The sequence below is a fragment of the Salmo salar genome, chromosome 05, assembly GCF_965601325.2.
Source record: "Salmo salar chromosome 05, fSalSal1, whole genome shotgun sequence".
In the NCBI taxonomy this organism is placed as follows: Eukaryota; Metazoa; Chordata; class Actinopteri; order Salmoniformes; family Salmonidae; genus Salmo; species Salmo salar.
The window spans coordinates 85219851-85247500 of record NC_138295.1 but is presented as its reverse complement, the minus strand read 5'-3'; the positions used below and the strand labels follow the sequence as shown (position 1 = coordinate 85247500).

At 41.8% G+C, this 27650-nt stretch overlaps 1 protein-coding gene across 6 annotated transcripts in view; it reads left to right on the top strand.

The window, feature by feature from the left end:
• Positions 1–27650, top strand: part of LOC106593124 (histone deacetylase 9-B) — a 96946-nt gene that overhangs the window by 30162 nt on the left and 39134 nt on the right. For 2 of the 6 annotated variants that reach the window (XM_082975804.1, XM_082975803.1), the window contains exon 1: positions 9344–9993. The exons of 1 other annotated variant lie outside the window; for it this stretch is intronic. In XM_082975804.1, the coding sequence (XP_082831930.1) occupies positions 9885–9993 (109 nt within the window). In that variant the 5' untranslated portion in view covers positions 9344–9884. Of the gene's footprint in view, positions 1–9340; positions 9994–10180; positions 10337–27650 lie in introns of those variants that run through there. 3 more of the 6 variants (XM_082975805.1, XM_082975806.1, XM_082975808.1) reach the window with 3 other exon arrangements.

Genomic DNA, 27650 nt, shown 5'->3' with positions numbered 1-27650 from the left:
TCTGTTCCTGAATAAGGCAGTTAACCCACTGTTCCTAGACTGTCGTTGAAAATAAGAATTTGTTCTTAACTGTCTTGCCTAGTTAAATAAACATCCTTCAGAGTTGAATAAGGTAATTATTTGTGGAATTAGTAATATTTCAGCAATATTGTAACACAGTATTCCTGGAACTGATTGTGAAATGATAATGGTATCATTATGTGACTAGCCATTCAGGAATTTCCTAGCCTAGTTAACCAGCTTTCTGTGTGTCAGGACTTTCCATGTGTGTAGTTACCCAGTAGAGTTTTCATTTCTCATAATAGGAATTGCATTGTCATAACCCAATTTGTAAGTCGCTCTGGATAAGAGCGTCTGCTAAATGACTTAAATGTAAATGTAAAAATAATCCCAATCCTAATGCCTGGACGCTTGAGACTTCCTCTGTTAAGCCTGACGTCACCTGTGACCTGTGACCTGTGACAGCTCCAGGTCTCTAGGCTTTAGGATCAGAGCTGGTCTGTTACTGTGACAGCTCCAGGTCTCTAGGCTTTAGGATCAGAGCTGGTCTGTCGATGTGACAGCTCCAGGTCTCTAGGCTTTAGGATCAGAGCTGGTCTGTCGCTGTGACGGCTCCAGGTCTCTAAGGCTTTAGGATCAGAGCTGGTCTGTTACTGTGACAGCTCCAGGTCTCTAGGCTTTAGGATCAGAGCTGGTCTGTTACTGTGACAGCTCCAGGTCTCTAGGCTTTAGGATCAGAGCTGGTCTGTCGCTGTGACGGCTCCAGGTCTCTAGGCTTTAGGATCAGAGCTGGTCTGTCACTGTGACAGCTCCAGGTCTCTAGGCTTTAGGATCAGAGCTGGTCTGTTACTGTGACAGCTCCAGGTCTCTAGGCTTTAGGATCAGAGCTGGTCTGTCGCTGTGACAGCTCCAGGTCTCTAGGCTTTAGGATCAGAGCTGGTCTGTCACTGTGACAGCTCCAGGTCTCTAGGCTTTAGGATCAGAGCTGGTCTGTTACTGTGACAGCTCCAGGTCTCTAGGCTTTAGGATCAGAGCTGGTCTGTCACTGTGACAGCTCCAGGTCTCTAGGCTTTAGGATCAGAGCTGGTCTGTTACTGTGACAGCTCCAGGTCTCTGGGCTTTAGGATCAGAACTGGTCTATTACTGTGACAGCACCAGGTCTCTAGGCTTTAGGATCAGAGCTGGTCTGTTACTGTGACAGCTCCAGGTCTCTAGGCTTTAGGATCAGAGCTGGTCTGTCACTGTGACAGCTCCAGGTCTCTAGGCTTTAGGATCAGAGCTGGTCTGTTACTGTGACAGATGGAGCAGTTATTTTCATTATTATTACATTTTTACACCACGATGTCCATACACACAATACAAATATATTAAAGACAGAGAACTTTACTATTTACATTGCAAGACTGACAGATCTTTAATCCCCCACTACCTTCTCGGCACGACAGCCAAATTCCCCTTTAGATAGACTACATAGAGATGGATGGATCAGGAGTTTCCTAACTCTAATTACCCTAATTTACTGGGGATTATGTCGCCTGTGGAGATAAAAACAATCACTAATTGTAGACCGTGTTTTCCATGATGTAGGTACTTTAGGTTAGCCAGGCAGATAGATAAGTCTTACTAGGATAGATATATTTAAATCTCACTAGAATAGATACAATGATGTCCGGTATGCATGGCTCTGCAAACCCAACATTGTAAACTCTTAGAATTTGCAATCAAATTGCCTCAATCTAAATCTAACATTTTAATGTAACTCAAGCTTTTAGGTAGCTGATAATTCCCAAGGCTGTCCAAATGCTCTTTTTAAGAAAAACAAAAACAGTGTATGGGCTACAGTATGAAGCTGTTTAATATAACAGAAACAAATATGATAATTTAGTTTTATTCCAAAATGACATAGATTCTTTTGCCACTTGAGTATAGCCTAGCCTGTGAGCTGTGCATTCCCTCTTCTGTGTGTTTCCCATGTTGTGTTGTAATAAAAGCATTGAGGGTTTAACTGTTTGGCCAGCTGAAATAACACAGTCCAACTCCTTTCTCGCTTTCTCTCTCTGTCTCTCCTTCTCTCTCTCTCCCTCTCTCTCTCCCCTGCCTGTAGAGTCATAAAAGCGCTGAGCAGGACTCTATAAATAGCACTGTGCTGGCTTCATGCCCCTGGCTGGAGGACAGGTCAAATTATGAAGGAAAAGAAGATGACAATTTTAAAGGCGTAGCCCGCTAGCTTAGCCAGTAACTCAACCCGCTAACGTAGCCTGTAACTCAGCCCGCTAGCTTAGCCTGTAACTCAGCCCGCTAGCTTAGCCAGTAACTCAGCCCGCTAGCTTAGCCTGTAACTCAACCCGCTAACTTAGCCTGTAACTCAGCCCGCTAACTTAGCCTGTAACTCAGCCCGCTAGCTAAGCCAGTATCTCAGTCCGCTAACTTAGCCTGTAACTCAGCCCGCTAACTTAGCCAGTAACTCAGCCCGCAAACTTAGCCTGAAACTCAGCCCGCTAGCTTAGCCAGTAACTCAGCCCGCTAACTTAGCCTGTAACTCAGCCCGCTAGCTTAGCCTGTAACTCAACCCGCTAACTTAGCCAGTAACTCAGCCCGCTAGTTTGGCCAGTAACTCAACCCGCTAGCTTAGCAAGTAACTCAGCCTGCTAGTTTAGCCAGTAACTCAGCCCGCTAGCTTAGCCAGTAACTCAGCCCGCTAGCTTAGCAGTAACTCAGCCCGCTAGCTTAGACAGTAACTCAGCCCGCTAGCTTAGCCAGTAACTGAGCCCACAAGTTTAGACAGTATCTCAGCCCGCTAGCTTAGCTAGTAACTCAAGCCTGCTTAGCCAGTATCTCAGGCCTGCATAGCCAGTAACTCAGCCCGCTAACTTAGCCTGTAATGCAGCCCGCTAGCTTAGCCTGTAACTCAACCCGCTAACTTAGCCAGTAACTCAGCCCGCTAGTTTGGCCAGTAACTCAACCCGTTAGCTTAGCCAGTAACTCAGCCTGCTAGTTTAGCCAGTAACTCAGCCCGCTAGCTTAGCCAGTAACTCAGCGCGCTAGCTTAGCAGTAACTCAGCCCGCTAGCTTAGACAGTAACTCAGCCCGCTAGCTTAGCCAGTAACTCAGCCCGCAAGTTTAGACAGTATCTCAGCCCGCTAGCTTAGCCAGTAACTCAGCCCGCTAGCTTAGCCAGTAACTCAGCCCGCTAGCTTAGCCAGTAACTCAGCCTGCTAGTTTAGCCAGTAACTCAGCCCGCTAGCTTAGCCAGTAACTCAGCCTGCTAGTTTAGCCAGTAACTCAACCCGCTAGCTTAGCCAGTAACTCAGCCTGCTAGTTTAGCCAGTAACTCAGCCCGCTAGCTTAGCCAGTAACTCAGCCCGCTAGCTTAGCAGTAACTCTGCCCGCTAGCTTAGCCAGTAACTCTGCCCGCTAGCTTAGCCAGTAACTCAGCCCGCAAGTTTAGCCAGTATCTCAGCCCGCTAGCTTAGCCAGTAACTCAGCCCGCTAGCTTAGCCAGTAACTCAGCCCGCTAGCTTAGACAGTATCTCAGCCTGCTAGCTTAGGCAGTAACTCAAGCCTGCTTAGCCAGTATCTCAGGCCTGCGTCTATCAGTGGTCAGAGAGAACACTCGACCTGACGTGTATGTTATGAGTCTAATTATCATGTAATGGGTTCTCTACGGGGCTCTGATGGAATAATACACTGTTCTGTTTTTAGAGCCAGACCAAAGCGATTGCTTCCTTCCCCCTGCCATTCAAACAGATCATGTGGATGTATTATCAAACAATGAACTATTTTGTTCCTCTGTACCAGTGGAGGCTGCTGAGAGGAGGGCGGCTCATAATAATGGCTAGAACAGAGCGAATGAAATGTCATCAAACAAATGGAAACCATAGAAACCATGTATTTGATGTATTTGATACTATTCCACTCATTCCGCTCAAGCCATTACCACAAGCACGTCCTCCCCAATTAAGGTGCCACCAACCTCCTGTGCTCTGTAATGCTATCAATGCACAGCACTCCCTAGTGACCTAGTTCTGATGCAGTAGTTTGTGCTTTTAAAAAACCTGTTGTGTCACATGAAAGACTATGAAAGGGACAGTGTTGTCCTGTGTTTTAGACAAGGACAAACGGAAGCAAAGCTGAAAGCTGTTACAGTTTTTTTTACAGTTGCTAACAAGCGTTTATACTTATACTTGAGATACTAAGATACTTTTTCTAAACTCTTAACACAGCAACACACCTACATCACACAATTAGCCAAATAGTTAATGTTCTGCTCAAAACCACATTTTGTTCATTAAATTCATTTCAAAATGCTAAAAAACTTTCTCTACATACACTAATCTATCAAAACACGGCAAACCCGACTCAATATCTAATCATTCTGTCAAAACACTAGCACATGTTTTCTATCGAAGAGGAGCATATAGTCAATCACAGCACAACGACTTTCAAAATACTAACAGTTGATGGCATTACAAAAACTGCATTACTTTTCAGGTTTCGGTTCTACCTGCATACATTAGACAATATGAAATCCATAGTTTTTTATAATTCAGTTTCCTTTTGCATTTTTTGGTTGAGTGTCGAATGTGTGCAATTTTGGCAACATACTATCTAAAAGTGAATGACTCATCTTTACTTCATAGAATGCACAGTAGAAAAAAATAGGAAGTGCTGCAGTAAAAGCGTTATTAGCAACATGAAATTCTTGGATGGGCTGCAAACCAGTTTGTGATTACATGTGAATGGTGGAATGCTACATTGTCCCATGCAATCACAAATGTCCTCATGTTTCTTCCCACCTGTTCCCTTTCTGCTTCTGGCACCAGTTGTTGGTGGAGGTCATCTAAACTCAAAAGAAGGCGCTCAGTGTTGTAGGGACCAATCTGGCATTTCTGCAGGACCAAACCAGCACTCCAGATTGAAGCACACATTGTGATATTTGTTCCTCTCTGACCCGGCACATCAACGGTGGCCCTTTTCCCGATGACGTTTCTTACCCACCGATGTGTTTTTGCCAGGTTAAACCCTGCCTCGTCTACATAAATTATTTAATGTGGGGTCTGATTAGCCTCCAATTCCATGACTAACTGAAAGAAATCAAACACAGTATGTGTAAATGCTTTTCACTATGTCCTACTGTCAGGCTGATGCTTTCCACATTTTGAAATACCAGGTTGTCCTCTACAATTCTGGTCTGAATTTTCTCTCTGTTTTATTGCATTGTCAGCAATGACCAATCCTACAATGGCATGCTTTTGGTCTTCACTGAGGAGCTTTCTTCTTCCCCCAGAGGGAGGAAAACTCGATGAAACCTTCACTCTTGCGCAGACATTTAGAAACAAAACATGCCAATTTGAAAAATAAGCCACGGGAGTTTTTTAAGCGAGAATTAAGACTTTCGAGTAGTAAGACATGTATAAAAGCAACAGATACCATTAATAAGAAGAGGCTAGAAGCGTCTTATATGGTGACATGGCAGGAGATGTTTTGAAACAATTACTGCTTTGCATACAAGCCAGTGAATTCTATGCGTTACAGCTGGATGAGTCAACAGACGTGGCGGGCCTGGCACAGCTCCTGGTATATGTCTGTTACGTTTATGGGGGGTCAATTAAGGAAGACTTCCTCTTCTGCAAACCACTGGAAACCAGGACAACAGGAGAGGATATTTTTGAAGTACTGGACAGCTTTGTGACATCAAATGGACTTTGGTGGTCAAGATGTGTTGGTATCTGTCACGACTTCCGCCGAAGTCGGCTCCTCTCCTTGTTTGGGCAGCGTTCGGCGATCGACGTCACCGGCTTTCTAGCCATCGCCGCTCCATTTCTCATGTGTCCATTTGTTTTGTCTTGTTCCATACACACCTGGTTTTCATTCCATAATCACACTGCATGTATTTAGTCCTCTATTCCCCTCCATGTCTTTGTGTGTAAATGTTTATTGTTATGTGGATATTGTCAGGCGCCATACTTTTGTTATATTCCGTGTTTTTGGCACGTTTATGTTTTTATGTGCTGTCGTTTTTGGACCGGAATTAAAGTGTGCCTGTTTACTACACTCTGATCTCCTGCACCTGACTTCGCCTCCGTACACACCCCTAACAGTATCTGTACTGATGGCGCAAAAGCCATGACAGGAAGACATAGTGGAGTGATAACGCGCGTGCAAGCCTTTCTCACACGACTGGCCTATCTGGGTGATGTTTTTTCTCGCCTGAATGATCTGAATCTAGGATTACAGGGACTCTCCGCAACTATATATTCAAGGTGCGGGACAAAATTGAGGCTATGATTGTCACGTCCTGACCATAGAAAGATGTTATTTTCTATGGTAGAGTAGGTCAGGGCGTGACAGGGTTTTTTTTTTTAGTTTATTTTTTCTATGTTGTCAGGTTCTAGTTTTGTATTTCTATGTTGGGTTTTGTTTGGGATGATCTCCAATTAGAGGCAGCTGGTCCTCGTTGTCTCTAATTGGAGATCATACTTAAGTAGGGTTTTTTTCCACCTGGGTTTGTGGGAGATTGTTTTTTGAGTAGTGTGTGTTTCAACTCTGCGTCACGGTTTGTTGTTTTGTTCTTTAGTTTATGTTTATGTATCGCATAGTTTCACAGTGTAAATAAAATGTGGAACAACACACACGCTGCACTTTGGTCCGCTTCTCCTTACGACAACCGTGATGATGAAGAAGTTGGAGCTCTTCTTTGTCTGCATTAACAAGGACAACACACAGGTCTTTCCGTCATTGTATGATTTTTTTGTGTGCAAATGAACTCAAGCTTATGGACAATGTCAAATGTGATATAACAAAGCACCTGAGTGCGCAATTACGCAGATACTGTCCCGAAATGGATGACACAAACAACTGGATTCGTTATACCTTTCATGCCCTGCCTCCAGTCCACTTACCACATCTGAACAAGAGAGCCTCATCGAAATTACAACAAGTGGTTCTGTGAAAATTGAATTTAATCAGAAGTGACTGCCAGATTTCTGGATTTGGCTGCGCTCAGAGTATCCTGCCTTGGCAAATCCCGCTGTTAAGACACTGATGCCCTTTGCAACCACGTACCTATGTGAGAGTGGATTCTCGGCCCTCACTAGCATGAAAACTAAATACAGGCACAGACTGTGTGTGGAAAATTATTTAAGACTGAGACTCTCTCCAATACAACCCAACATGTTGAGTTATTCACAATTTTCAATGAACAAATAAAGTTGTGTATGTAGGAGGGTTAAATAAAGAGCAATATTATTGATTATTATTATATTATTATTTGTGCCCTGGTCCTGTAAGAGCTTCCCACAAGCCGGGTTGTGACAAAAACTCATACTCATTTTTATGTTTAATAAATGCATTGTCTATGTGTGGCAGGCTTACAATGGCAAAAAAACATTTGAGAGTGCGCTGACCCTGGTGCTATAGGGGGTGCACAGCTGGAGGTTGAATGTTTGAAGGGGTACGGGACTATAAAAAGTTTGGGAACCACTGCCTTAGGGCATGCTTCCTCACATGATTGGCTGGCTCAGGGCATGCTTCCTCACACGATTGGCTGGCTCACGGCATGCTTCCTCACACAATTGGCTGGCTCAGGGCATGCTTCCTCAAGAGCAGTACAGATTTAGGATCTTAATTTGATTACTATTTTGTTGCTGAGAATGTTCCTGCACAGCAGGAAAGGCACATTTGTAATGTATTCAAGGTTTAAAAAAGGTTCTAAAGTTTGTAATTTGCACTTTAAAATGTAAGACTTGATTTGCCCTAATGAAACATGTATTAACACCTTCAAAAAATGCCCATTAATTATAATCCACACAATAATTCACATTTCTTGTTGCTGCAGGATTATTTTCCTGTTGTAGCAATACCACACAGTAAAACATGACATGTATGTTACCCAACAAATCACAGATCTAACTGGATATTGTGGAGATGAAACATATGATGGTAGGTAGAGACAGATGCTGATGCAGGGGAAATACAACTGGCTGAAATGAAGATCCTACATCTGCAGTGTCCTGGATGCACACTGACCCCTGCTCTCTCTCCCTCCTACAATCTGAGATAATAGTTACTATTCCACTTGGTCAGGTGGTTGGGTCAGGGTGATCTGGGAGGGTTGACACAGTTACTTATATAATACATGTGTTTGTTTAACATGCAGAATATGGTGCTTGTTTGTTACTCTCAATGACTAACCAATCATCTTGAGAATGAACTAATAACCAACCTATCAGATATGGACTGCTTGAACTAATATCCAACCTATCAGATATGGGCTGCTTGAACTAATAACCAACCTATCAGATATGGGCTGCTTGATCTAATAACCAACCTATCAGATATGGGCTGCTTGAACTAATAACCAACCTATCAGATATGGGCTGCTTGAACTAATAACCAACCTATCAGATATGGGCTGCTTGAACTAATAACCAACCTATCAGATATGGGCTGCTTGAGCTAATAACCAACCTATCAGATATGGGCTGCTTGAACTAATAACCAACCTATCAGATATGGGCTGCTTGAACTAATAACCAACCTATCAGATATGGGCTGCTTGAACTAATAACCAACCTATCAGATATGGGCTGCTTGAACTAATAACCAACCTATCAGATATGGGCTACTTGAACTAATAACCAACCTATCAGATATGGGCTGCTTGAACTAATAACCAACCTATCAGATATGGGCTGCTTGAACTAATAACCAACCTATCAGATATGGGCTGCCAATAAGAATATAAGTTACGTTGTCAAAATACAGAATATCACAGTCACCATAAACTACCATGAAAGTAAAACAACAGTAGCAAGACCTTGTAAGGATGAGGAAATATATTTCATTTGGATAGTATGTTTTGCAAAAAGTGATATAAGGATGAATCTTGTAAGAGAGAAAGACATGAAGAATCCCAGTTGAGAGAGGGTAGAGAGATAGAGAGAGATGAGAGATAAATAGCGGGAGTGATAAATAAAGTTGAAATGAGATAAAGAGTGAGAGATAGTGAGAGAAAAGAGCAAGAGAGAGAGAGAGAGGGGGAAGAGAGAGGAATCAAGCAGAGTGAGCCTCCATCTGCAGCTTGGCTGGGCTCTGCTCTGGGAGAGAGGGAGGGAGGGAGTCAGTCAGGAGACATGCCTTCTGGCAGGAATCTAGCTGTAGAGCTGTAGAAGAGACAGCTGTGTTTGGTGGAGGTATTTTTAAACGCATCAATGCTGCTCCAATCCCCTCGCCTCGGCCCTCCTATTTATAGCCGGGGCCGGCCATTGTTCTATTTCTGTCACCTGTGGGCCACGCTGTTGTTAATTCACATGCAAATGAAGCTTGCACCCTCTCAGGCTCAAGCATTACTTTCCTGTGAGAGGTTGACGGGTAAACAGTGCACGGCTTAGCTCAGCTCTGACTAGTACACCCCCCACTGGAAGGTTGAAACACAGGCAGGCAGGCTCACTCTCACCGCTCAGACATTACTGAGAGAGGAACAGAGAGGAGAAGACAGACAGACGAGAGAGAGACGACAGAGAGAGAGAGAGAGATCAGAGGGAATAAGAGCAGGGTAGTAGCTCAGTGTCACAACAAGAGAAGAGAATCAGACTGCCAGTCATCTTCTAACTCTGTCTGAACAGGGACTTCTTGACTGAAGCTCTGTGTTCTATTGTGCTGTGTAGTCACAGTATAGTGAGGGAAGCCTCACAGAGGGAGTGTGTGGGGTGGTTATTGTATTGCGTTTCAGCACAGCAAGAGAGAGAGAGTTTCCTCAGAGGAAAAGGAGGAGAGCTGTTTCTGTCTCTAGTCGCTGTCGTTCCCCTGAGTGTGTGAGAGGGTTGGCTCTTTGGGGACAGGAAGAGCAGGGCTTGCGATGCGACCTGAGCGCTGAGTGGAGTATGCTGCAGACGATTTACGAGAGCGAGTCAAATTTCTCCACCACAACAAACGAGCTCGTTGGCCACCAGCGACTCTTGGACCAGCAGAAGATGCACAACGTTAACTCAGGTGACCAGACCCACCACGCTCTCTCTCTGCTCCTAAAGGGATAGCCTATCTTTCTCTTTTTTCTCAGGATTTTTTTTAGCACTATTATCCGCTCTCTCTTTTTCTCTCTCTCTATCTCTCTGTTTCTCTTCATCTGGTGGTCTGCCGCTCTCTCCTTATTTCCCACTCTCTCTCTCTTCTTCTCTCTCTCTCTCTCTCCCCTACCTCCCTCTCCCTCTGTTTCATTCTCTCAACTCTCCGGTCTCTCCCAGTCAGTCTCTATCTATCTGCCTCTGTGAAAGGAGGGCTCCAAACTTCTCAGCACAGCAACGCGTTATGATCAGGCACTGCTTTCTGTATCCAGGTATTTACATGTGTGATTTTATACTGCATGGTTTTACAGTGTGCAGTGCTTATGGATGGGCAGTTCCTCCTTGTATTCATTTACTGTCATTGTTTCTCAGTTTGCTTGTGTCTGAATGGAGTAAAACAATCATGTTTAAAACTGTCTGTATAGTGAGTGTTAGTAAATACACATAGTTTTATCATTGTGTGGATATGGACTGAATGCACTGTTTGGATTTGTTTTGGTGCATATTAATAACACTGTGCTTTTTACAGTCATTTTCACCACAATGAAATGGCATGAAACCATGAAAGGGATGTTGTGTTTGGATAGGGAGGCTTCCATGTCAGTCTTCACTTTTTGAGGTATAACAGTTACAGGAAATGCCATGGTAAAAATACAGACAGTACAAGGCAAAGGGAAATGAACATCAAAAGATTATCTCTGTGTCTCTGTGGATGTTTACCAAACACAATGACATTCTATTTCTGACCTGAGAAATGAATCTCAGGGTTCAAACGAATCTGACATCATTCTGAGTAATGTCGGTTTACGGTATTCACTCAATGTGAGTCACTCTGCTATTCTCTGCCTTTTGGACTTGTGGTAGTTCAGAAAATTCACTTGGCTCTTGTCATCTAATGGGTCTAGGGCTGTTGGAGCAGCATTGTATTCTGGGAAAGCACACACACTACAGTAAATGTCAGGAGTTTTGGTGGGCAGCATTGTTATGACAATACACAGATTGAGTCATGTACTGCGTATTGTAGGCAGAGAGTTGCATACAGGAAATGAATATTATGGCTATTGATTTGTCAATAACTTGTGAACATCAGAGATAAATGCTGAAATGATTAATTTCACACATCCTCACATTGATCACCAAGGATACCACATGCGCTGTGGACATGACTCTTATAGTGTGCTTCTGTAAACTCAGTGTTTTTCTCCTCATAAGCGTTGTACTGTTGTCTGTTGCAGAACTATATTTAACCACCAGTACAGTATATTAACTACAGAACAAACAAATCTCTACTTCATTAACTACAGAACTAACACATCTCTACTTCATTAACTATAGAACAAACACATCTCTACTTCATTAACTACAGAACAAACACATCTCTACTTCATTAACTACAGAACAAACACATCTCTACTTCATTAACCACAGAACAAACACATCTCTACTTCATTAACTACAGAACAAACACATCTTTACTTCATTACCTACAGAACAAACACATCTCTACTTCATTAACTACAGAACAAACACATCTCTACTTCATTAACTACAGAACAAACACATCTCTACTTCATTAACCACAGAACAAACACATCTCTACTTCATTAACTACAGAACAAACACATCTCTCCTTCATTAACTACAGAACTAACACATCTCTACTTCATTAACTACAGAACAAACACATCTCTACTCATTAACCACAGAACAAACATCTCTACTTAATTAACCACAGAACAAACACATCTCTACTTAATTAACTACAGAACAAACACATATGTACTTAATTAACTACAGAACAAACACATCTCTACTCATTAACTACATACTGCATTGTTATTCAATTCTCTCCTATTCTATTCTGCTCTGTTCTATTATATTCTATTATATTATGGCTCTATTCTGTCCTATTCTATTCTGCTCTGTTCTATTCTATTCTGTCCTATTCTGCTCTGTTTGATTCTGTTGTATTCTATTCTGCTCTGTTCTATTATGTTCTATTCTGTCCTATTCTATTCTGCTCTGTTCTATTCTATTCTGTCCTATTCTATTCTGCTCTGTTCTATTATATTCTATTCTGTCCTATTCTATTCTGCTCTGTTTGATGCTGTTGTATTATATTCTGCTCTGTTCTATTCTGCTCATTTCTATTATATTCTATTCTGTCCTATTCTATTCTGCTCTGTTTGATTCTGCCCTATTCTATTCTGCTCTGTTCTATTATGTTCTATTCTATTCTGCTCTGTTCGATTATATTATATTCTGTCATATTCTATTATATTCTGCTCTGTTCTATTATATTCTATTCTGTCCTATTCTATTCTGCTATGTTTGATTCTGTTGTATTCTCTTCTATTCTATTCTGCTCTGTTCTATTCTGCTCTGTTCTATTCTGCTCTATTCTATTCTATTCTGTTCTGTTCTGTTATATCCTGTAGACAAGCTGAAAGGTAGTACAATACATGATCCATGGTAGTCAGCAGAACAAGAAGAGCAGAACAAGTGTGAATAAGGCTCTAGCATGACACATTATATCTCCTCTGCTCTGTCAATAGAGCACCAGGTCAATCCCAACATCCATTGCTGCTTTTCTCTTTCCTTCAAGCCATGCATTTCAGGTCTTCTTTTTCTTCTTCTTCTTTTTCTTATCGCAGAACATTATCTGCCAAACAACAAGATATTTTAAGTGCCTGAAATTCAGGGTTCTTGCTTATTCTGTGGGTCAGCTATTCTTAGGTGTGTTATTTTGGGCTTATGGCATTAGCCAGCTAAGATTAGGCGCCTTGCCGTCTTTATCACTCCATCTCAGCAGCCAGCAGCACACCCCTGACAGTCCTTTGGAAGGAGAGATATTCTTCATTTATCATTTACCTATTTAGTGTGTGTGTGTGTGTGTCTGTGTGTGTGTCTGTGTGTGTGTGTGTGTGTGTGTGTGTGTGTGTGTGTGTGTGTGTGTGTGTGTGTGTGTGTGTGTGTGTGTGTGTGTGTGTGTGTGTGTGTGTGTGTGTGCGTGTGTGTGTGTGTGTGTGTCTGTGTGTGCCTGTCTCTTATTCTGGTTTCACTTGTTGACAATTATATTTTCGGTTCTAAAAATAGCCTTGTCACATGCCTTTTATGACGGCTGCATGGGAGGCAGGGAGGCACCACAGTGACTGCAGCACAGCACACAGGTCTGTTCTGTTGGACTAAGACCATGGAGACAGGGTAAACAGGGTAAAAAGAAGTTAGGAATTTGACCTAGTGAAGCTCACATACAGAAAGATACACATACATTCATTTCCTGACAGTACACACGTTAGACATAACATCTGAAACCATCTAAAATGGTGTGTTATGAGTGGGTTTATAATCACATTCAATGGTGATGAAGCTGTCCTTGCCACTATCTGGAGAACCAACATGCATAAAGGTTTCTGTCCAACAGAGCTCTTCATGAAATCACACTTCATTTAATAACACTCTCATCTCTCCGGCTTTCATGTTGAAGAAGCTCAATGAATTCAGAGGGAGGAAGACAACATGTCTTTGTGATTTTAATGAGATGAGCCATGTAGCAGTGACATCAACATGTTCTAACGTGACCAAAACAAAGTGCTCAGACACAAAGGCTTTTTGAAAAAGAGAAAATGACTAATTAGTTAACTAAATGTAATGTCAGGAAGTGGGACTGTTGAGAATAATAAAACACAAAACAACACTGTGTTTATGATGCGCTATAATATGACCATGACCTCTCTTTTGTCTGCTGCTCTCTCTACCGTTACATTCATTTCAATCATCTGCTGCTTAACAAAGACTGTCATTGGTCAATTAGATTTGTATATTGCATTACAGTTACTCTGTACCCCTTCTGCATTACAAATATGTAACAAGATGTTTCTCTTGAACTGTTAAACAATAGTTGAACGTTCCAAATATACGGTTTGAAAATTAAGAATCTATAAGCATAGTCTTGGTATCAAGCAATTATTTCTTCACTCTAATAATTTGATCCAAATGTGATGAAATTTATAGGAACAGCTGTTATTGTGTAATTTCTAACACACAATGGGACGATCAGAGTTTCTGTATCGTGTGACGCTCTGTTGAGTTGCTCTGAATGTGCCGGGCCCACATCCTTCCATCACTGGGCTGATGCTTGGACCTGTACAAGGAAAAGGACAGGCTTTGCATGGCATCCTGTGGAGGTAGTAAAGTGCTATACAAATGTGAAACGTACAGTTCTCTCTCTGTCTGCCACCGTTATGTACATTATCTTGATTGTGTTGCTATGTTACTGTACATTACAGAACAGTAGTGATTTTGGGAGGTGACAGAGTCCTATAGACTGTATAAAGCAGTGCCCCATGGTTGGACAGTTTCATTACATTAAAGGGCTACTTCTGGATTTTCACCAGTCAAATGAACTTGTGGATACCATTTTTATTAGCGCAATTGCTAACTAGCATGCTTGCAGATAACCATAGACTTCCAGTCATTGTACTAACGCTAGTTAGCATTGGCTCACGAGACTACCTCCAACTTCCTTCATACTGGACACAGAGACACACCACACAGTTCATCTGACTCTTGGGAAGTAGATAAAGGGCCTCATTGCCAAAATCCCGAATTACCTCTTTAAGGACATACACATTAAACTCTATGGTGAATGACCGGGGTTTGAGTGGTTTGGTTTGTGGCACTGCGCGGCAGTGGCTCGGCTCCTTTTGTTAGCTATAGAAGATAGCCTGCAAGCTACAGCTCTGTTTGAGCTGCAAAGACGAGCCTGACCGCCTGGGACTTAAAAATAAAGGTCTGTTTCCTGCTTTAGACGTGCCAGCTGCCCAAAAATAACAAGGCACTTAATGAGAGATCCAGCACCACATAGCAGACCCAAGCATCAGGCTATTCCTGCCTTGAAACATCTTCTGCATCTCCCAGTTTCTATTTATACAAGGCCAGTTAGAAAGGGCTCTAAAAGCTTGGTTGAATGTCACAATGTTTTTGGAAAGCAGGAAAAAGTCTTGTTTGGGATTGTTGGATTGACTATATTGCACTGTATTTATAATTAAGTGTCAGTTGTTGTGATCTAATTTTTAGTTTGTTGATGTCTTTTCACTTATATTCAGATAATTTTGGATTGTTGGATTGTAAGTGTTATATTCGACTGTAAGTGTTATATTATAATTGTAGTAACTTGACAAGGAATGCCCACACGCATTTCGATATTACTTTCCTTTACTTTCAACCCAAACCTAAAGGTGTATTGCGAGGTACAAACGGTACAAATATAGCAGAACTATATAGCCCACTCAACCGGTGGTAGAATCACCTTGCACAGAACTCACTCTTAGTGATGACATCATCAAAAGGGAAAGGTCACGGTCAATGCCAATAATAACCATGTCATTATTTATATAGTGTCCACACTATAACAATTATTATTATTATTGGCTTGTTGTTTGTTGCTGTCTTTTAACGAATGTGTCTGTAAGAGCCAAAACAGATGTAGAATCTTATTTGATCGCTCTTTTGTTGCTGAGAATTCTGGAATGCAGATGAGCTTCCTGATTTACATAAATTCACTGAAAACCCTCATTAACACACTGTTATATTAAGATTATTGCACTTTTTATGGAGCTTACTTTTGTCCAGCTAATAGCCCAACCACCGAACAAGCAACATTATGGACTAAACGTTAAAATCCTGTTGCTGCAGGATTATTTTACTATGACAATACTGGTCAAATTAAGATCCTATATCTGTAGTTAATCATTTTAAGTGATATCATAGTTTATATGGCTCCCTTGACTGGTAACATGATAATGGAAAATGCTGGAAAAGCAATCATTGGCTTGTTATCATTTAGAGTTTAGTACTTACTCCTTTCCTGGCATGGATTTATTTAGACAGGAGCTCTATGGTATTGTTATTATAGTCTTCACAGAGCTCTATAATATTATTATGGTCTATACAGAGCTCTATAATATTATTATGGTCTGTATAGAGATCTATAATATTATTATGGTCTATACAGAGCTCTATAATATTATTATGGTCTATACAGAGCTCTATAATATTATTATGGTCTGTATAGAGATCTATAATATTATTATGGTCTATACAGAGCTCTATAATATTATTATGGTCTATACAGAGATCTATAATCTTATTATGGTCTTCACAGAGATCTATAATATTATTATGGTCTATACAGAGATCTATAATATTATTATGGTCTATACAGAGCTCTATAATATTATTATGGTCTTCACAGAGATATATAATATTATTATGGTCTGTATAGAGATCTATAATATTATTATGGTCTGTATAGAGATCTATAATATTATTATGGTCTATACAGAGATCTATAATAATATTATGGTCTATACAGAGATCTATAATATTATTATGGTCTATACAGAGATCTCTAATATTATTATGGTCTGTATAGAGATCTATAATATTATTATGTCTATACAGAGATCTATAATATTATTATGGCCTGTATAGAGATCTATAATATTATTATGGTCTATACAGAGATCTATAATATTATTATGGTCTATACAGAGATCTATAATATTATTATGGTCTATACAGAGATCTATAATATTATTATGGTCTGTATAGAGATCAATAATATTATTATGGCTTTCACAGAGCTCTATAGTATTATTATGGGCTATACAGAGCTATATAATATTATTATGGTCTTCACAAAGTGTTGCTATGAGTAAGCAGCCAAGCAAAGTGCCATAAGAAAGATGAATAACCCAATACTTGTTAATTAACCTAGTGGGGATATGTCTACTTAGTGTCATAGTGTCAGCCACAGTCTCATCTCCATTCAGAATTATACATTAAACACTATGGGCCAGTTTCTCGGACACTGACTAATTAAGACAATACTATATATATATAAAAGTATGTGGACAACCCTTCAAATTAGTGGATTCGGCTATTTCAGCCACACCCGTTGCTGACAGCACACAGCCAAGCAATCGTCATAGGATGCCACTTTTCCAACAAGTCAGTTCGTCAAATTTCTGCCCTGCTAGAGCTGCCCCAGTCAACTATAAGTGCTGTTATTGTGAAGTGGAAACGTCTAGGAGCAACAACGGCTCAGCCACAAAGTGGTAGGCCACACAAGCTCACAGAAAGGGACCTCCGAGTGCTGAAGAGCATAAAAATCGTCTGTCCTCGGTTGCAACACTCACCACCGAGTTCCAAACTGCCTCTCGAAGAAAACGTCAGCACAAGAACTGTTCGTCAGGAGCTTCACGAAATGGGTTTCCAAGCCAAAAATCAACATGCGCAATGCCAAGCATTGGCTGGAGTGGTATAAAGCTCGCCACCATTGGACTCTGGAGCAGTGGAAATGTGTTTTCTGGAGTGATGAATCACGCTTCACCATCTGGCAGTCCGACGGACGAATCTGGGTTTGGCGGATGCCAGGAGTACACTACCTGCCCCAATGCATAGTGCCAACTGTAAAGTTTGGAGGAGGAAGAATAATGGTCTGAGGCTGATATTTCATGGTTTGGGCTAGGCCCCTTAGTTCCAGTGAAGGGAAAACTTTGTGGCAACAGTTTGGGGAAGGCCCTTTCCTGTTTCAGTGTGTAAGAACTTTACAGGTCTGCACAGAGCCCTGACTTCAACCCCATCGAACACCTTTGGGATGAATTGGAACGTTGACTGCGAGCCAGGCCTAATCGCCCAACATCAGTGCCCGACCTCATTAATGCTCTTGTGGCTGAATGGAAGCAAGTTCCCGCAGCAATGTTCCAACATCTAGTGGAAAGCCTTCCCAGAAGAGTGGAGGCTGTTATAGAAGCAAAGGGGGGACCAACTCCATATTAATGCCCATGATTTTGGAATGAGATGTCCGACGAGCAGGTGTCTACATACCTTTGGTCATATAGAGTCTGTCAATTTTTTATTTAATGTTTTTATTTAACCTTTATTTAACTCGGTCAGTCAGTTAAGAACAAATTCCTATTTTACAATAACGGCCTACCTCGGCCAAACTCTCCCCTGACCCAGACGACGCTGGGCCAATTGTGTGCCACCCTGTGATTCAATGATGAGTCTCCATTGAGCATGCTTTTTAGTCCAGGACTAGGCTTCATCTGTGTCCGGGAAACTGGCCCTATAGCCTATCCATTGACTGCAAATGATGCAAGACACCACCTATGGTATGTAGCTGTAGAATCTAACATGGGCACTGTCTTCCGGCCTATTATTGTTATTATTATTGTTATTATTATTATTAGACAAATAGATGATGGGAAGAGATCCAAGAAAACATATCTCACATCACAGACGTCACAACATGTAACACTCCCACCAGTCCAGACAACATGTGTCTCTGTTCTCTCTCTCTCTCTGCTGTGTGGTGGGTGAAGCCTGCTAGTGTGACTCCTCAAGGTAAAAACAGATACGGACTGTGTCCCACATGGCACCCTATTCCCTATGGGCTCTGGCCAAAAGTAGTGCACTATATAGGAAACGGGGTGCCAATTGGGAAGCCGCCACCTGCCATTGCCATGCCAACGTCTCAAATGAAGGCTGTGATCGTCACTCTAGCCGCCATGGGGGCTAATGAGAGACAGATCTGTTATAGAAATAAACACGTTGGGGACAGGCGGTCACAGAGCTGTGTGGTGGTAGTGTTGGCCCGTGGTGTCAGAGAGGAGGCTAGTGCAGTGGGAGTGCAGCCACTGGTTATGAGTCACCCTATCCCCTGTTGGCAGGGCCCTCGGAGGGGAAGAATTTGGGCATGGGGCAGGGTGCTGCTTGTCTCTCCCTGGTGCTAAAAACAAATTGGACCTGTCATTCATAAATCTCTTGTTTACCCGCCAACCCCTGCCGTTGGCGCTTAGTGACACCTCTCCACCAATGAGGAGGCCCCATCACTTCTTTCGCTCAAGGAAAACTGCAGGTGAATGAATATCTAGTAGTAACAGTTTATTGTATCTTCTTCAAAAATACAAAGAGGTTGATTCAGTGCTCCTTCAGGGCGATTAGCTTAAAAACAAAACTCTGTGTTAAATTAAGCAGACAGCCTGACATCCGTGACAGTCTTTCACACATTGTCTATATTAAGACCCAGGCAGCTCAGAAAATATGTTATATTTAGCTGTAGTTACTGCTGCTTCCGTGTTCTCCTCCTTTGCCTTTGCTGGTATTTGGAGTGCATTAACAGCAGATTTCGGTTTCAATTATAACATTTGACATTGTCATTTCTGAATCCTAAACTTAGCCGTAGGCAGCCACAGATATAACCAGATAGACATTGGTCTATTTTAATGTCGGTGTATGATGCTGGTTAATTCAAAACAGACATGATGATATCTCGGGCAAAGATCTGCCTTCTTTACTATGTGTTCTGTTTAACAGGGTGCTGTGTCTCTGTACAGTGTCTGCACTTGACCTGAACAACAGATGGCTTATGTTGATAAGAATTGTAAGGCCTAGTTTGAAAAAAATGTTTCAACTTATAAAATTGTTTTTCTGCTGACTTAAAATGTTGCATCTTACAATGTAACTGTAACTGTAACTTTGGTCATGTTAACCTCTATGGGCTAGGTGGGACGCTTGCGTCCCACCTACGTAACAGCCACTGGCAGCCTGTGGCGCGATTTTCAAAACCTTAAAAATCCTATTACTTCAATTTCTCAAACATATGACTATTTTACTGCTATTTAAAGACAAGACTCTCATTAATCTAACCACACTGTCCGATTTCAAAAAGGCTTTACAACGAAAGCAAAACATTAGATTATGTCAGCAGAGTACCAAGCCAGAAATAATCAGACACCCATTTTTCAAGCCAGCATATAATGTCACCAAAACCCAGAAGACAGCTAAATGCAGCACTCACCTTTGATGATCTTCATCAGATGACAACCCTAGGACATTATGTTATACAATACATGCATGTTTTGTTCAATCAAGTTCATATTTATATCAAAAACCAGCTTTTTACATTAGCATGTGACGTTCAGAACTAGCATACCCCCCGCAAACTTCCGGGGAATTCGCTAACATTTTACTAAATTACTCATGATAAACGTTCACAAAAAGCATAACAATTATTTTAAGAATTATAGATACAGACCTCCTCTATGCACTCGATATGTCCGATTTTAAAATAGCTTTTTGGTGAAAGCACATTTTGCAATATTCTAAGTACATAGCCCAGGCATCACGGGCTCGCTATTTAGACACCCGGCAAGTTTAGCACTCACCATAATCATATTTACTATTATAAAAGTTTGATTACCTTTTGTTGTCTTCGTCAGAATGCACACCCAGGACTGCTACTTCAATAACAAATGTTGGTTTGGTCCAAAATAATCCATCGTTATATCCGAATAGCGGCGTTTTGTTTGTGCGTTCCAGACACTATCCGAAATAGTAAAGAAGTGTCGCGCGCATGGCGCAATTCGTGACAATAAAATTCTAAATATTCCATTACCGTACTTCGAAGCATGTCAACCGCTGTTTAAAATCAATTTTTACGCCATTTTTCTCGTAGAAAAGCGATAATATTCCGACAGGGAATCTCCTTTTCGGCAAACAGAGGAAAAAATCCCAAAGGCGGGGGCGGTCGGGTCACGCGCCTAAGCCCAGTGTCCCTTGATCGGCCACTTGAGAAAGGCGATAATGTGTTTCAGCCTGGGGCTGGAATGACGACATTCTGTTTTTTCCCGGGCTCTGAGCGCCTATGGACGACGTGGGAAGTGTCACGTTAGAGCAGAGATCCTTAGTAAATGATAGAGATGGAAAAGAAGTTCAAGAAATGGTCAGACAGGCCACTTCCTGTAAAGGAATCTCTCAGGTTTTGACCTGCCATTTGAGTTCTGTTATACTCACAGACACCATTCAAACAGTTTTAGAAAATTTAGGGTGTTTTCTATCCATATGTAATAAGTATATGCATATTCTAGTTACTGGGTAGGAGTGGTAACCAGATTAAATCGGGTATGTTTTTTATGAGGCCGTGTCAATACTGCCCCCTAGCCCTTTCTAAATGGACGTTACTTAAAATTTGAAGGTGGCTGGGGTTACTTACCTTTCTGTAACAACTACCATTTTTTAAATGGAAGAATCTGCAGTGGAGAGTAAACCTTGTATCCTCATTCCCTATTCCCTACATACAGTTGAAGTCGGAAATTTACATACACTTTAGCCAAATACATTTAAACGCAGTTTTTCACAATTCCTGACATTTAATCCTAGTAAAAATTCCCTGTCTTAGGTCAGTTAGGATCACCACTTTATTTTAAGAATGTGAAATGTCAGAATAATAGTAGAGAGAATGATTTATTTCAGTTTTTCTTTCTTTCATCACATTCCCAGTGGGTCAGAAGTTTACATACACTCAGTTAGTATTCGGTAGCATTGCCTTTAAATTGTTTAACTTGGGTCAAATATTTTGGGTAGCCTTCCACAAGCTTCCCACAATAAGTTGGGTGAATTTTGTCCCATTCCTCCTGACAGAGCTGGTGTAACTGAGTCAGGTTTGCAGGCCTTCTTGCTCGCACACGCTTTTTCAGTTCTGCCCACAAATTTTCTATGGGATTGACATTTGGAAGACCCATTTGCGAACAAGCTTTAACTTCCTAACTGATGTCTTGAGATTTTGCTTCAATATATCCACCTAATTTTCTTTCCTCATGATGCCATCTATTTTGTGAAGTTCACCAGTCCCTCCTGCAGCAAAGCACCCCCACAACATGATGCTGCCACCCCCGTGCTTCACAGTTGGGATGGTGTTCTTCGGCTTGCAAGTCTCCCCTTTTTTCCTCCAAACATAGCGATGGTAATTATGTCCAAACAGTTCTATTTTTGTTTCATCAGACCAGAGGACATTTCTCCAAAAAGTATGATCTTTGTCTCCATGTGCAGTTGCAAACCATAGTCTGGCTTTATTATGGCAGTTTTGGAGCAGTGGATTCTTCCTTGCTGAGCTGCCTTTCAGGTTATGTCGATATAGAGCTCGTTTTACCGTGGATATAGATACTTTTGTACCTGTTTTCTCCAGCATCTTCACAAGGTCCTTTGCTGTTGTTCTGGGATTGATTTGCGCTTTTCGCACCAAAGTACGTTCATCTCTAGGAGACAGAATGCGTCTCCTTCCTGAGCGGTATGATGGCTGCGTGGTCCCATGGTGTTTATACTAGCGTACTATTGTTTGTACAGATAAATGTGGTACCTTTAGGCATTTGGAAATTGCTCCCAAGGATGAACCAGACTTGTTGAGGTCTACAATTTTTTTTCCGAGGTCTTGGCTGATTTCTTTTGATTTTCCCATGATGTCAAGCAAAGAGGCACTGAGTTTGAAGGTAGGCCTTGAAATACATACACAGGTACACCTACAATTGACTCAAATGATGTCAATTAGCCTATCAGAAGCTTCTAAAGCCATGACATCATTTTCTGGAATTTTCCATGCTGTTTAAAGGCACAGTCCACTTAGTGTATGTAAACTTCTGACCCACTGGAATTGTGACACAGTGAATTATAAGTGAAAGTATCTGTCTGTAAACAATTGTTGGAAAAATGACTTGTCATGCACAAAGTAGATGTCTTAACCGACTTGGCAAAACTATAGTTTGTTAACTTCTATGGGCTAGGTCCCACCCTAGTCAACAGCCAGTGGAATCGCGTGGCGCGAAATACAAATACCTCAAAAATGCTATAACTTCAATTTCTCAAACATATGACTATTTTACACCATTTTAAAGACAAGACTCTCGTTAATCTAACCACATTGTCCGATTTCAAAAAGGCTTTACAGCGAAAGCAAAACATTAGATTATGTCAGGAGAGTACCCCGCCAAAAATAATCACACAGCCATTTTCAAAGCAAGCATATATGTCACAAAAACCAAAACCACAGCTAAATGCAGCACTAACCTTTGATGATCTTCATCAGATGACACTCCTAGGACATTATGTTATACAATACATGCATGTTTTGGTCAATCAAGTTCATATTAAATCAAAAACCAGCTTTTTACATTAGCATGTGATGTTCAGAACTAGCATACCCACCGAAAACTTCCGGTGAATTTACTAAATTACTCATGATAAACATTGACAAAATTAATAATTATTTTAAGAATTATAGATACAGAACTCCTTTATGCAATCGCGGTGTCAGATTTTAAAATAGCTTTTCGGCGAAAGCACATTTTGCAATATTCTGAGTACATAGCTCGGCCATCAGGCTAGCTATTTTGACACCCACCAAGTTTGGGGCTCACTAAACTCAGAATTACTATTAGAAAAATTGGATTACCTTTGCTGTTTTTCGTCAGAATGCACTCCCAGGACTTCTACTTCAACAGCAAATGTTGTTTTGGTTCCAAATAATCCATAGTTATATTCAAATACCTCTGTTTTGTTCATGCGTTCAGGTCACTATCTGAAGGGTGACGCGCGAGCGCATTTCGTTACAAAAAATGTCTAAATATTCCATTACCGTACTTAGAAGCATGTCAAACGCTGTTTAAAATCAATTTTTATGCGATTTTTCTCGTAAAATAGCGATAATATTCCAACCGGGCAACGTTATATTCATTCAAAGGCTGAAAGAAAAAAATGGAGTAGTCTCGTGAACGCGCATCTCAGTCTCAATGTCCCCAGGCTGACCACTCACAAACTCTGCTGCTGTTCTTTGCCCAGGGACAGCAGACACCCCATTCCACTTTCTGGTGGCTTTAGAGAGCCAATGGAAGTCTTAGAAAATGTCACGTTACAGCACAGATGCTGTATTTTTGATAGAGATGCAACAGAAGGACAACAAATTGTCAGACAGGGCACTTCCTGTATGGAATCTTCTCAGGTTTTGGCCTGCCATATGAGTTCTGTTATAGTCACAGACACCATTCAAACAGTTTTAGAAACTTTAGAGTGTTTTCTATCCAAATCTACAAATTATATGCATATTCTCATTTCTGGGCAAGAGTAGTAACCAGTTTAAATCGGGTACGTTTTTTATCCGTCCGTGCAAATACTGCCCCCTAGCCCCAACAGGTTTTAACAAGAAATTTGTGGAGTGGTTGAAAAACGAGTTTTAATGACTCCAACCTAAGTGTATGTAAACTTCCGACTTCAACTTCAAGTATATATAGTGCCCTACTTTTGAACAGGGTTGATATGGCTCTGGTCAAAAGTAGTGCACTAAGTAGGGGATAAGGTCAAAGCTGTCCTTTTTCCTCACCTCTTAGAGCTTGGACCCTTACGAAAAAACACACATGAATTTCACTTGTGAACGCATGTGAAGTGTTCCAAAAACACATGTTTTCATGTGATCACTTGTGATCTTATGTGAAGTTAATGTGATAATATGTGAAAACATGTAAAGCAACATGTGATAAACATTTCCTTTCATGTGAAATCGTATGTTTTTTCTGTAAGGGGAGGAGTCACATCGCTGTGTTGTGCTCTATGATTCTGCTGGAACTTCGTTAGGTTGGGAGTCACAGAGCTGTGCTGTATGATTCTGATGGAGTCACAGAGCTGTGCTGTATGATTCTGATGGAGTCACAGAGCTGTGCTGTATGATTCTGATGGAGCCTCAGCTGGATCCTCCAGATCAAAGTGGAGCGTCTTATTAATACCCATCACAGTGAGGGTAGGGAATGAAATATTAAATGAATAAGACATCACAGTGCTGGGTTCTCCCTCAGCCAGCCAGCAGGTGTTTTTCAGGCTATATTTAATACCATTAGAGAAGCAGCAGCACCGTACCGCCAGGGCCCTTTCTATCTGTCTGACTCACTGCCGTACGCAGCCCTTTCATCGGTTCACAGGTTCACCGCTGCGCCTGGAACACCTCCGGTGCTGCTACAAAATAGTATTTTGTCAAGTACTTACCACTAAGATTAATATTCCCTGTCACTAGAGGAAGGCTGTGTGCTACAGGTGCTGGGCTGCTCTTTGACAGGAGTTCCTCTGTCATTTAAAATGAGCTGTTTTTAGAAGAGAGAGAGAGAGGGAGAGTGAGTGAGTGAGTGAGTGAGTGAGTGAGTGAGTGAGTGAGTGAGTGAGTGAGTGAGTGAGTGAGTGAGTGAGTGAGTGAGTGAGTGAGTGAGTGAGTGAGTGAGTGAGTGAGTGAGTGAGATGAAGTACAGCCTTGGGGGAGTCCCCTTTGCTCTCTTCACTCTCTGAATGTGACAAAGAAATGAGAAAACCCCTACTATCAAGTAAACAAAACACAGACTGGGAGGATAAGGAAATATGGTGATTGTATCTTTGATTCCATTCATATAGCCTTTCTCAAGACAAGGTACAGGTTACAATGCAATCATTATTATTTCATTTTGTTCAGATATGTGTTTGTGGCATGATGTGTGTACGTATTTTTTATTTTTTTCTCCCAATGTATCAACTCTAGGCTTACATAGTGATAACAGTCTAAATAGGATGATGGTAGCCTACCTACCCCAGCCCCAGTGTCACACAGCAACTGTAGCTAGGATAGGAAGGATGAGACAAAGGAGACAACACGCAGCAAGACTCGATATCTGTTCTGCAGGAAGGAGGGACATTATTATGTCGCCTGCCGCCGCCTGCAAACGTTACCATGGCAGCCAGTTAGGGTGGTAGTGTGGTGGAAAGGGTGTGGGGTTGTCAGAGCCCAGGATTGCAGCACTTGCTTTAATGTTTCTATTTATAATAATTTATAACGACCCGCCCGCCCGCTGCACCACACAGAGGGGTTGGTCGGATGGTGTAATGAAAAGCTGGTTGCACCGCCACCACCAAGCGGAGGAAAGACAATATGTTTCACATTATCAGTGAACACTATAACAGGGAAGGCATGTTGTTAATGGACAACTGGGCTAATGGAGACTTGTTCTGGTTGGGCTCAACTCTGGCCAACTTGGGTTTGACATTTTATGGGTTTTACATGTGCAGCACGAGTGAGGAACGCTTAGGGTGCATCCCAAATGGCACCCTATTCCATATATAGTGACCAGAACCCTATATGGGGAATAGGGTGTCATTTGGGATGCACCCTTCTAGTGGCCACCGATTCCCATAGTGTGAACAGGTACAGTGAACGCTGTCAGGATTCTCACAACAGGTGCTGCCTGAAACACTGCCTGTATTTGTTCTCCTAAATGTGACCCTTGAGAAGATTATGGCAGTGAATGCACCCGATAAATCTCCCCTCAGCCTTTGGCATTTTAAGTAGGTTTGAATATTTTCTTTCAGGCTAAAAATGGAAGAGACATGTATAAGGCCTGTACAGTGTGTACTCTTCTCACAATGTGACTGATGCCATGACAAGAATAGAACTAGAATATTCTCCAAGAGTTGGAAAAAAGCAAAACGTAGCAGTGAACAAAATGTTCTGTCACCAGAGAACAGTAGTTACTATCTGGTATTATGAGATATGGGTTGCTTTAAAACAAAAGGCTTGCTGTTCTCCATAACCTCATATGACAGGAGGAGAGATACAGTGATACAGTAACCTGGGTTTAACCATCATCTCCTCTGGGGCAGAGAGATGGACTAGCCTTGTCCTCTATGGTGTAAATGAGAGGAGGAGAGATACAGTAACCTGGGTTTAACCATCATCTCCTCTGGGGCAGAGAGATGGACTAGCCTTGTCCTCTATGGTGTAAATGAGAGGAGGAGAGATACAGTGATACAGTAACCTGGGTTTAACCATCATCTCCTCTGGGCCAGAGAGATGGACTAGCCTTGTCCTCTATGGTGTAAATGAGAGGAGGAGATATACAGTGATACAGTAACCTGGGTTTAACCATCATCTCCTCTGGGGCAGAGAGATGGACTAGCCTTGTCCTCTATGGTGTAAATGCGGCTCAGTTGGTAGAGCATGGTGTTTGCAACGCCAGCATGGTGTGTGCAACGCGAGGGTTGTGAGTTCGATTCCCACGGGGGGCCAGTACAATTTTTTTTTTTTTTTATGCATGAAATGAAATGTATGCATTCACTACTGTAAGTCGCTCTGGATAAGAGCGTCTGCTAAATGACGAAAATGTAAATGTAAAATGATACAGTGATACAGTAACCTGGGTTTAACCATCATCTCCTCTGGGGCAGAGTGATGGACTAGCCTTGTCCTCTATGGTGTAAATGAGAGGAGGAGAGATACAGTGATACAGTAACCTGGGTTTAACCATCATCTCCTCTGGGGCAGAGTGATGGACTAGCCTTGTCCTCTATGGTGTAAATGAGAGGAGGAGAGATACAGTGATACAGTAACCTGGGTTTAACCATCATCTCCTCTGGGGCAGAGAGATGGACTAGCCTTGTCCTCTATGGTGTAAATGAGAGGAGGAGAGATACAGTGATACAGTAACCTGGGTTTAACCATCATCTCCTCTGGGGCAGAGAGATGGACTAGCCTTGTCCTCTATGGTGTAAATGAGAGGAGGAGAGATACAGTGATACAGTAACCTGGGTTTAACCATCATCTCCTCTGGGGCAGAGAGATGGACTAGCCTTGTCCTCTATGGTGTAAATGAGAGGAGGAGAGATACAGTGATACAGTAACCTGGGTTTAACCATCATCTCCTCTGGGGCAGAGAGATGGACTAGCCTTGTCCTCTATGG